The sequence below is a fragment of the Castor canadensis genome, chromosome 12 (genome assembly GCF_047511655.1).
Source record: "Castor canadensis chromosome 12, mCasCan1.hap1v2, whole genome shotgun sequence".
In the NCBI taxonomy this organism is placed as follows: Eukaryota; Metazoa; Chordata; class Mammalia; order Rodentia; family Castoridae; genus Castor; species Castor canadensis.
The window spans coordinates 81542763-81554886 of record NC_133397.1 but is presented as its reverse complement, the minus strand read 5'-3'; the positions used below and the strand labels follow the sequence as shown (position 1 = coordinate 81554886).

The 12124-nt window shown below is 36.8% G+C and overlaps 1 protein-coding gene across 2 annotated transcripts in view; it reads left to right on the top strand.

Annotated features, from left to right (window-relative positions):
- Bub1 (BUB1 mitotic checkpoint serine/threonine kinase) overlaps positions 1-12124 on the top strand; it is a 44869-nt gene that overhangs the window by 15894 nt on the left and 16851 nt on the right. For both annotated transcript variants that reach the window (XM_074050249.1, XM_074050248.1), the window contains 8 exons: positions 722-850; positions 937-1047; positions 1998-2094; positions 3074-3155; positions 5529-5703; positions 7480-7567; positions 9755-9993; positions 11611-11754. In XM_074050249.1, coding sequence (XP_073906350.1) covers positions 722-850; positions 937-1047; positions 1998-2094; positions 3074-3155; positions 5529-5703; positions 7480-7567; positions 9755-9993; positions 11611-11754 — 1065 coding nt within the window. The remainder of the gene's footprint in view (positions 1-721; positions 851-936; positions 1048-1997; positions 2095-3073; positions 3156-5528; positions 5704-7479; positions 7568-9754; positions 9994-11610; positions 11755-12124) is intronic.

Below are 12124 nucleotides of genomic sequence, written 5' to 3'. Positions count from 1 at the left end.
TAATTAGAAATGTCATGAACAAAAAGATGAAAATCCCTGCAGGAGGGAAAGTGTTAATATTGGAGTAGGGAGAGGTCGGGTTTCAGAGAAGCTGATCAGGAAAGACAGATGGAGACAATATTTTGGTAAAGAACTGGAGATGGGAGCTACCTATGCAGCCCGATTGGTGAATCTGCTTTACGCAGAAGAACAGCCTTCAGGTAGGCGCATCCCTGATATGTTCTAAGCATAGCAAAAGAGACCAGTGCTGCAGGGAGAGCAGGGAAGAGGAGGAAGGTAAGGTCTTATCAAATAGGGCTTAGGCTGTGCAGGGCTTCATTGTCTGACTTCAGCTGAGTGAGATGAAAAACGGGCTTAAGATTTACAATGTGGTGAAGCAGGAAAGATTTACAGTGTGATCATTAGCAGGTAGTTCTTGGGATACAGTGAAGCTGTGCCATTTTTGACAAAACTGCTAAACAGTACCTCTCAGACCAAATACCTAATCTCTTTGAGCCTTCATTTCCTCTTCTATAAAAGGATAATTTTTGCCATACCTGCTTGATGGTACCATTATAAACATAAGTATGAAATATATGAAAGCACTCTTAATAGAGATCTTTTTTGATAATTATTGACATTGGCAAACTGATTTAATTGTAATAAGTTGCTGAAGTCGTATGCCTTCTAACGTGTTCTGATTGGCCTGCTGACAGAATATTTTGTCCCATTCCTTTGCCAGCATATGAAACGCATAAGGTCACTAGCACAAGTTCCTTTCACACAACTCCAAACACGTCACTGGGAATGGCTCAGGCAACACCATCCAAAGTGCAGCCTTCACCCACTGTGCACACAAAGGAAGCATTAGGTACAGTATTTTGTTTGTGTGTGTGGCACTTAAACGAATTAGCAAAAACTCTTGCAACCATTGACAGGTATTTTTTTCTTTTTAAGGTTTCATCATGAATATGTTTCAGGCTCCTACAGTTCCTGACATTTCTGATGACAAAGATGAATGGCCATCTCTAGATCAAAATGAAGATGCATTTGAAGCCCAGTTTCAAAGTAACAATTTATTAAAAAGCTACTAAGTACATAGTATCTTAGGGGTTGTCACAGGCATTATTAAAGATTATATAAAATACAGCTCTGCCTTAATTAGCCAGGGAATGCATGAAATAAAACTATGACAGTTTGATAAGATTACAATGTGCATGATAGATTTCATGTTTATTTGGTTGAGTGGTTTTTGTTTGTTTATTTATAAATAGGAAGTGCTAAATAAGGACAAAAACCCCATGAGTAGGAATAGTCAGGAAGGGTTACAAACCCAATGTGTGACTTGAGCACTCAGCAATACGTACTTGTTTAGATTCAGGATTCATACTGGGAGCCAGAGATCATGATAAAGATATGTAAGATCAGCTGGGCAACAGTGGCTCACGCCTGTAATCCTAGCCACTCAGGAGGCAGAGATCAGGAGGGTGGCGAATTAAAGCCAACCCAGGCAAATAGTTCATAAGACCCTATCTTGAAAAAACCCATCACAGAAAAGGGCTGGTGAAGTGGCTTAAGGTGTAGGCCAAGAGTTCAAGCCTCAGTACTACAAAAGAAAAAGGAAAAGATATATGAGATCCAGTTAGACTCTGGGGGTTGGAAATATAAAGTTAAGAGGTTAACTTTTTCTTAAAGGAAATAAAGAACAAAACCACTGAGATATTTTATTGAGTAATTCAGGTAACAGTGGCAGTGTTGTAGGAGAATTATCGCTGTTCCTTACATGTGACAGAAATTCAGGACCTGGGCCTGACCTGGTGACTGGACCTAGACTCAGTGACATGCTTAAGTCACTTCATCTCACTACAAAGTGACTTGTCTGTCTACCTAGTGTTTTAAAAACTGTTATCAGGTCTTTTCTGTAAGCTATTATTCTTTCCCTTATTTGTAGTTGAAGTTTACTGTAAATGTTTTTTTTTCCCTAGGACAGTAATGAAATGACATTCTTTCTCTTACAGAAAATGCAAAGTCTACTGGGACTTGGGGAATGAATAAGATTATCTCTTTATCATCTGCTTTTCCTATTTTTGAAGATGGAAACAAAGAAAATTATGGGTAAAGGAACACCTAGTTAAAATTATTTGGGGGAAGATACATGTCAGTGATACAGGATGCTACAAAGGTGCCTGCAGAACTCAAGGTGGTGGGGCCAGGAGGAGAGAATATGGACTGATGACCAGATGGTCTAGATACCAGGCCCAGCCTTGCCACAGATGAGCCTTTTGATCACATGTCCAGAGCTAGTTGCCTAAGTTCTCCATATCTGCAGTGCTATGCAGGAGTTCCAAGATGGCAAACCTCACAGCAAAAACAAAATTGAAAAAGGAATACAGCCTGGTTATAATTTGTCAGAGAACTGTTGAGTTTCAAACTCTGGGTTTGAAATTACATTATATACAGACAAATCCACCCATGTAGGTGTTCATAAATGCTCTGTTTATATTTGGAGGATTGATAAAGTAGAAAGGAAAGTGGCTTATGTTAAGTGATACTGCTGAGAGAATATATTTTAAGATAGAGGAACATAACATTAAAGAGCTATATCAGGCTGTAGAGTTGGGTAGCTCCTGGAATCCTCACTGTAACTAGTTCATGCCATGGAAGGAGAGATGTCAGTGTGAATTGCAGATAACATGGTATGGAAAAATTTCATATTGAAGCAGAAAGGAGAAGACTGATCAGCTTACAGATAAGAATTTCTTGGCTAAGCAGGGAACTAGGAATAAGAAATAAAATGTTATGTAGCATCCATAACACTTTGTTGGCTATGGCCCTAATTCTTCTTTTGCCCCCCCAAACTTGGAATTCATTATAACAGAAATTGTATTTTGCACCTTTACTTAAGTAACTGTAGGTTGACTTATTTACAGACAATTCAACTTACAGTCAGTTTTGTTAGAACTGTGAAAATAAGAAATCTCTGTAAAACCATTAACTCATTAAGTAGGATAGACATTTTTCTAACACTTTTAAATAGCAACATTTATTTCGTCAACATATTTTATGATTTATAATTTTGCAAATCTTTCCTTAGATTACCACAGCCTAAAAATAAACCCACAGGAACCAGAACCTTCGGAGAACGCTCTATCAGCAGATTTCCTTCAAAACCAAATGTAAGCAAACCTCTGGTTTATCTGTGAAATGGTTCTTAAAATTAAAACCCTTTCCTCTTCATCTTGCCAAATGATTATACCAATCAAATGATGTGAAGCATATTAAACTGGGCTGGAAAATACAAGGTTATAAGGTAAAATGTGTTTCTTTCAGAACATAATTCAATAATTATTTGAATGTCTTTAATGTGCCAGACTCTGTAATGGATATAGAAAATAAAAATGAATTTGATATGATCCTTGCCCTCAAAAAAATCGTCCTTTTTGTTAGAAGGGCCCACCTGAGGATATACATTTTCCTAGACCTAGCAAGTGGGGCTTATAGTGGAATATTAGTGAGCATCCCAGCAAATCTGAATTTAACTGCTGCATACCTCAACAGACAAACTTCACCTGCTCACTGGCCCACAACATTCTACTTCAGCAGCCATTGCAGCCAGTCCATACCCAGCTTCTACCCTGACCCTGAGGTTTCCCTGTGGTGGGCCCCTACATGGCCCTGTGGCTGTGATGCCCCAGGAAGAAGTGCTGTCATCGCCAGTCACCCTCACTGGGAAGCTCTGTGAGTCCTGGCTTATTTTTAATCCCATGGTGGATTCTTTTGCATAAACTATTGCCCGGCTATGTAATTCTTCTAATGAACTATTTGACTTTAAAACTTTCCCAAATAATGGACTGGATTTCAGATACAGTGGCATCACTTCAAAAGTGCATTTTACTAAACTATTCAACTATATGCTTTGACCAAAAAATCACAATGCATTTTTGTTTATCCTGGTGTTAAACATAAGTTGGTGTTTATTCCTTCATCCACCTGAAGAAACAACCAGCCAGTTTTTCTTCCAGTGTTGGAGGACATGATAGAATTTATAAAGACAATGTCATATATTAAAAACAACTATTTTTAAAAAGTGTATCATTTTAAGGGCAAAAACAGGGTTTTTATCAAGTTTAGTTCTGACTCAGCAGTTTCTTCTTTTCACACAGACTCCAAAACTTGACCTATAATTATGTTATTAGAAAAATACCTGATTTCTAGGGTTGGGGCAGGGAAGGTACAAAATGAGTTGCAAGCATCTTGTGCCAGAAATTAAGGAAGTGTTTTGGGTTTTGATTTTTCTAAAAAAAAAAGAAGAAGAAGAAGTTGGAGTATGTCATAAGATCATAGGAGCCAACAATCTTAACAAGAAAGTAAGTAAAAGTAGTATTGGATTATAACCCAAGAAATAAAACAAATACCCACATTGAAACAAATAATGAGGGATAAAGTGCAGCTCTTTCTTACAGAAGAATTCCAAGAGAGGTGGAAGGGATGAGCAGTAATAGCAAATTATCATGGCAACCCCATGTTGAGAACTACTGTAAGTGAGAAGAGTCAGGGCATTTGTGTAGCCTCCAAGCATCTGGCCAGAATTTCATGTTATAAAATTATAAATATTATACTTTTAGGGAGGAAATTTATTACTTTAATTTATAAGGAATCCATGAATTCCTTGATGATATCCTTATAGGAGGTAGAGTTTAATTCACCTTTTGAGTGTGGGCAAAACTTGGTGACTTACTTCTAACAAGTAGAATAGAGCAAGGGAAAAGTAATCCATAGTGAATAAACCTTACTGATACCTGCCCAAGTGATTGGATTAACCTCATCAGTGACAGGTTGTATTGGAAGCATACATCCCCAGTGTATCATAAGAAGGGCACTTTGCCCCTGATATTCTTTCTGGTCTAATCATGAGAAAAATGAGCCAAATTAGAGGGACATTCTACATAGTTCCTGACCAGTTTTTAAGTGTTAGTGCAAGAGAGAGTAGAAAGGACCAATAGATCATCATGAACAGAGGAGACAGACAGGACAGGACAGCTAAATGTAGCCTGCTGTCCTGCAAGGAGCATTGGAGGGAAAAGAGTGAAGTCCAAATAAGGTATACAGTTAGTATTGTTTAGTTTTTACGAGCATACCAGGTTTCAGAAGAGGTTGACATCAAAGGAAGCTTAGTGAAAGGAACAATTCTATCTTTATAATTCTTCGATAAATCTAGACATTTTTTTAAAGTTAAACAGAAATGTAGAAATTGAAAACAAAAACGTGCCACTTACTGTGATGTAACTCGAATGAGATGTAAAAAGGACAGATTGACATCTGATTTTCTTTAACTCCTTTTTTTTTAAAGTCTTAAAAGTCTTAAAGTGTTTCTTTTGTTTTGTTGCTGTGTTGTCCTGGGTTCAAGTGATCCTCCTGCCTCAGTCTCCCAAGTAGCTGGGACTACAAGTCTCTATCAACTGTACCAACTTAGTCTTAATGTGTTAAATGTCTTGGGAAACGGAACAGTGCTGTTTTGTTTTTGTTTTTGAGTTCATCTTCTCTTGTAGGAAGTGCCTCACACCGAAGAGTTTTTGGATGATTCAACAATCTGGGGTATTCGCTGCAACAAAACCCTTGCACCCAGTCCTAAGAGCACAGGAGACTTTACACCTGCTGCCCAGCTTGTGTCTACACCATTCCACAAACTTCCAGCCGATTCAATGTACATTCTAGAAGATAAAGGTGTGTGTACCCTGTTTTAGTGTCTGTCTTCTACGAACTTCATTTCATACTGAAGTTTTCTTGAAAATTCTAAAGGTGAAGTTAAAAATTATAAAGAACATTAAAATCTATTCATTGTCCACACACACACACACACACACACACACACACACACTTTGGCATATTATCTTCTTAAAGTCTGTGTACATTTTAAATTTTTACAAATAGGTAGAAAGAGGGAAAGCCAAGCCTGGTGTAGTGGTACATACCTATAATCCCAGCACTCAGACTGAGGCATAAGGATTGAGAGTTTGAGGCCAGCCTGGGATAGGAAGACCCTGTCTCAAGAAAGAAAAAAGGAGAGAAAGGGGGAAAACCCTATAGAAGCATTTAAAGACAAATATACAAAATTATAACCCATTTATATAGGGGTATGCTTGTGTTTGACAAAAAAAGGGGGGGTGGAATTTACTACAGATTAAATTATTTATGTACTAAAAATAATATATGTTTTCTAATTTCATGAATAACAAATAGCCAATTTTATTCCTTAATGTGTCTATAAATTTTCTTATCTTACACATGTAGCCAACTATACTATACAGAGAAAATTGCATCTTATTTTATTAGTGATCAGACTTCAAGAGAATAATGATAAAACCCATAAGTAGTCCACTTCAAACATAACACTCCTACATCAAAGATACATGAATTTAACACTAATATTTGACATTGCTATAAGATTTGGAGCCACTGTACCATATTGCTGAATACTAATTTGCCAGCAAAAATATATCACTGCTGGTATTTTTTAAAAGTAACAAATGTTCACCACAGCAATAATGAAATAATTGCTAAAGAATTTCAGTTCACTCAATGGAAGCATGTTTTAATGAAATCATGAACCTATAGACTTAAATTTTTAACTAAGGAGTAAGGATGTTTTCTTAGAGTACTAATCTAGCATGTTATATTTCTTTTCTAAGTCTTAAAGAGGACTATTGCTAAATGCCATCACAAGCTTACTACTTTTAATTTAAAAAAAATTTTAAACCTTTTCCATTTAGGAAAACTAATCAGTGAAGTCTTTCAAAAAGTTAACATTGGTTATTCTTACAGTATTTCCCACTCTGGTTCTATAAACAGAAGCTGATGTCCTAGCACTAAAAAGCATTAGCACCTGTTCAATTAGGACTGACTGATAAAATTTAGTCTAGTACTTGATTGTGCACAGTATTATCACCGCTTGGTAGAAATTTAGTCTGTATTTCTATCTTATCTACTATAGATAAAGATAAATATTTTCAAGTTAAAAGCCATGATAAATATTGCCAGTATATAAATCGTTTCAATCAACTAAATGCTGATTCACTGAAGTTTGTTAAACTGAAAGACACAAAAATTCCTGCCCTCTGGAAGCACTGCAGCATTTTACTCTCCCTGTCCTCATCTGAGTTTTCCTGAAACCAGGTGTGCCCTGTCACCCATGCCAGGGATTTTCTGTGGACTGGTCATCTTGCCCACAGTAGACCTGCCACTCTGGACCCGTTTGTCTTGAAGGATCACATGGATCATATGTTGGGAGTTGAATTGTTCACATATACTAGATTTTTAAGTGCATTTTTTTCCTATTTGTTTTTCAATCTTACAACACTTTTTTACCATAGAACACAATTTTGAAATTACAGTGGAAATCATTATAAACAGGAATCCCAGACTTTAGCTGTATCAAATGGCATGCGTGTGCATACATACATGTACATTAATGTGTCTGTCTCTAATTTTTGTATATTTCAGAAAATGTGGTAGCAACACAGAGTACCCATTCGAAGTTGGATTCTCATGAAGAAAACATGGGGGAGCCCTCAAAGGACAGAAAATTCGGGTATTGTGTGGTTCTGTCATTTGCTATGTTTCCATTGTAGCTTTGCCTTTAATCCCAACCCTCAAAGGCTAATAAAGTTTGTATTGATTGGCATCTTTGGTCATAAGGTACTATGTCATTGTGAATGCAGTGATGGCCCTGTGCACTTGATATATCAGGACAGTAAAAGAAGCAGCTGAGGTAACAATCCCAGTGAAAACATTTTCTGCAACTGCTTTCCACTCATTTCATGATTAAAACTACAGATCCTCTTAGCAGAGAAGCCTGGCATATAAAGACTATTGCAGAACTGAGCCAACACATAATTTCTGCTTTATACCCATTATAACTGAAAGATCAGTAACTTTTATTTAAGAGAAGAAGATAGAATGTTTAAGCTTTCTTTGGTATTGGTATGAGATGCAGATTTACCATGCATTAATGCTTTACAGAAGTAAAATCCCACCATATTTGAACAGACTGCTACATGTGGGAGATACTAAAAGTAGCTCCCAACTTTTGAGTATTCATTATATTCTAGATATAGTGCATATGCTTTTAGAACTATTCTTTTCCCTGCTATAAATGAGGAAATCATGTACTAAAGGGATAAATTACTGATCTAAAGTTACAGAGCTTTTAATTTATGGAATTGGAATTTGAACATCTGTTTTTGATTTCAGAACCCTTGTTCTTATACCATGTTGTACTGCCTCTTATTGTCAAAAATTGTACTCCGTGGGTATAATTTTTAATTAAAAGGCAAAGTGTATTTAATTTGCATTAATTTTGTTATGGTGAGTTAACCATATGTAAATTCTGCTTGTCTTTTATCCAGTCATTTATTTACTTGGGGTCTTAGTTCAGTTAGAGGTTTGTGATGAAGGCAAAAGGGTTTTGTTAGTCACTTATATATCAACAGTAACTTAGACACTTGTGTTACTAGTAGCAATGTATTAGGTTTTGGAAACCCTTTTTCCATTGTGTATGTGTACCCTTTGCATCTGTTTTGCTGTAATATAAAACATTGGGAATGTATTCAATATCTAAGGGCCATAGAATTGTTATATGCTGTTATACATCCATTGCATTAAATGATATACAGTCATTCAGATACATGGAAAGAGTATGGAGAAACCTGGCAAAGGTTAACATCACCAGTGAGAAGTCATGGTGATACATGCTGATACCATAGGATGAGAAAGGCACTACACTGCTGTGATACTCTTCCCAAACACCAATAATCAATAATCACCATCTAGACATGACAAAACATGAGAGAAACAAACAAAAAACCTGGCCAGTTCTCCTCATAACTATCAAGGTCTTGGGAAATTAAGAAAGACTAAGAAATTGTCACAGATAAGGAAGGAATAAGGTGACTTGACTACAATGTAGTATCTAGGACTAGATCCAGGAGCAGAAGGACATTAATGAAAGAATTAAATGATGGCTGGAGTTAGGTGAAAATAAAGTTACAAATGTTGGTTTGTTAGCTTTTACAAAAGTACCTCAGCAGTAGGAGATGATAACATGAGGAGAAATTGGCAGGAATTCTCTATTATCTTTGCAACATTGACTCAAAGCTATTTCATTGTTCTGCAAGTCTGCAAATGGCTGAAAAATCACATTAGTATTAATTCTGGAGTTATAAATTTAAGCATGTAGATAAATTCACAAATATGAAACTCATGAGTGAGAATCAACTCAGTGCGCATACGTGCAGGTGGGCACATATGTACCTCCATATGTATGTGTGCACATATATGTCTATGTGGAAAAGTATCAGAATACTAAGTTGTTGGATTATGATTGATATTCTCTGTTTGTCTCAATGCTATGAAAGAAGCCTTGGAATGAAGTTAAATATTCAGTCTTGGTGAACAGTGGTGCTATCTAATGCAGCTTACAGAAATAAACTCATTCCTCCATTAGGAGGAGTACCATTGGGTACTCCTACTAAAGAGTACCCAATGAATGTATCACCTCTCTTATTTATCTAAGACATTAAATGTCTTTGATTTTATTTCTATTTATATTGTACTAGCTATGTAAATGCATATATTTATCTAAAGAAAATAATTTAATCAACTCAGTCTGTTAGATAATTCTGAAGTCATTCCTAAAATGAATGTGAGATTTTTAATCTATCTATAGTGTTCTAATCAAATGGTGTTTTGTTTTCTCTTACCCTTATCACACATCCAGTCCAATTCAAGAGAAAAACCCAGAACAAGAATTGCTCACTGTCACATCTCCAGTGTCCTTACACCATCCTAGTCAACCTGCCACCGGAGGTGTATTCAACCATGAGGCAGTATGGGGCCTTGAGGCTTGTAAACACACAGACACTGACCTTGCCATCGTGGAGAACCCACCAGCTGCCAGCACTGCACTCCAAGCAGAATGGACTCAGAGTGGTTCACTTGGGAGCATCAGTGCTTCAAGTATGTACAGATGCTCCATCTTTGCTGTGCCATAAGCATAACATTATGGGAAAGCTGTTCAGTGGAAAACTTAGACTGGGGACTTGAACACAAGTTCAGACAAAATTCATAACTGGGCCAGCATTGTAGCTTAAGCCTGTAAACCCAGGTACTTACGAGGCAGAGATCATGAGACTGAGATCATAAAACAAAAGTTAATTAGACCCCCATCTCAACAAAAAAACTGGGTGTGGTGGTTCATGCCTGTCATCCTAGCTACCCAGGAGGCATAAGTAGAAGGATCATGGCCCAGGAAAAAAATACAAGACTTTATCAAAAAAACTAAAGCCAAAAGTGCTGGGGAATGTCTTAAGTGATAGAGTGCTTGCCTAGCAACCATGAGGCTCTCAGTTCAAAACCCAGTACCAATAACAGCAACAAAAAGCCTAATCACAATGCAGTTAAGTTGTGACATACTTAAAGGGCAAGAGCAAAATGGACTGGCGGTATGGCTCAAGCAGTAGAATGCCTGCTTTGCAAGAGCAAAGCCCTGAGTTCAAACCCCAGTCCCATGAAATGAAAAGATTACTTTTGGATAAGGGAATTGGAATTTGAGGGCCTACGATATATAAACATTACAGTTTACTATAATGTAATATTAGGATAATAGTATTACTCTAATACTATTTCCCCCCATTTTACAGAAAAACCAACTGAGACTCAAGATTAAAGAGATCCCCCTGCCCCTTGTTACACAGAAATAATCTTGCATAGTGGTTGAGAACACAGACTCTGGAGACAGACTAACTAGGTTCTGAGTCTAGCTTCCTAAGTGGTCATGTGATCTTAAGCAATATTATTTTATTTCTCTGTGTCCTTCTTCCTTTTCTTTAAAGTGGAAGTGATAATGATATCTACCTTAGAGGATCCTTGTAAGAACCAAGGGAGTTAATAAATGTGAAGTACTCAGAACAGTGTGCTCCACATGCTTATTACTAAGCAAGTAGTAACCCTGTTGGATTAGGATTTCATAACTCCCACTAATAGAATTTTTTTATAATGCTTTAAATTGGAGAGAAGACTTTGACTTCCCTTTGGAAATTGTTTTCCCATTTGGGGACCCAAACTTCATCTCATACATGCAAATTACATGTAGGTAGTTCAAGTATTTTATGGGACCAAGGGTGTAGCTCAAGTGTTAGAGCTCTAGCCTAGCATGCAAGAGGCCCTGAGTTCTGTCCCCCTTACCACCACCCACATAAGGTGTTTTGTGGGTATAAGTGGAAAAGCTATTAAAGATAAAGAATATGTATCTGAGCATATCAGAAGTATGTCCACAGGTTCATGCAGCCATAGTTATTAAAGGCATGATCCGGTAGTTCCAAGTTCATAGAACGAGTTACAGCTGATTAATTCCCTTTGTCAGAAATGAATATATTGATCTAACCTTGTAGATCTAAAATGGCAAGTAACTGCTGAGTTACCAGTTCTGACTTTTGAAAATAGTTCTTTATTATTGAATCAATGCTCTATAAATGATAGGCTTTTGAAAGCTTATTTAATGAATGAATTCACTTGCTTTTTCTAAAATTTCTTCTGTAAAATCCATGTTCCTCTTTTTGTTCCTGTTCCTTTAAGACTTTACAATTGAGAACCCATGGGACGATAAATTGATTCTCAAACTTTTATCTGGGCTTTCTAAACCAGTGAGTTCCTACCCAAATACTTTTGAACAGCAGTGTAAACTTCGAGCCATCAAGCCCAAGACTGAATTCCAACTGGGTAAGAATTAACAAGGCTAATATAACTTTGAATTTCTGTTTGTCTCTGGGAAGTTGGTAGTAACTCATGTGTCTGTGAGCTTCTCCTCCTTCCCCCTCCCCACCTCCAATAGATATATTTATAGTATTGAGAATTTTTATTAAAGTCATGACAGTGGGGTTATGATTGCTTTTGGAACAATTAATTTATAGAGGGCAATTTGGCAGTATCTATCTAAATCAAAAATCTATTCTTAAACCCAACCATACACTTTTAAGAATTTCCTGTAGATTTTGTAGTAAAATACAGGCATTGGTAACAGAATGAGGAAACTTGTTCTGTACTAATGGAGAATAATCTCCAAAATACACAATTACATGAAAAGGACAGA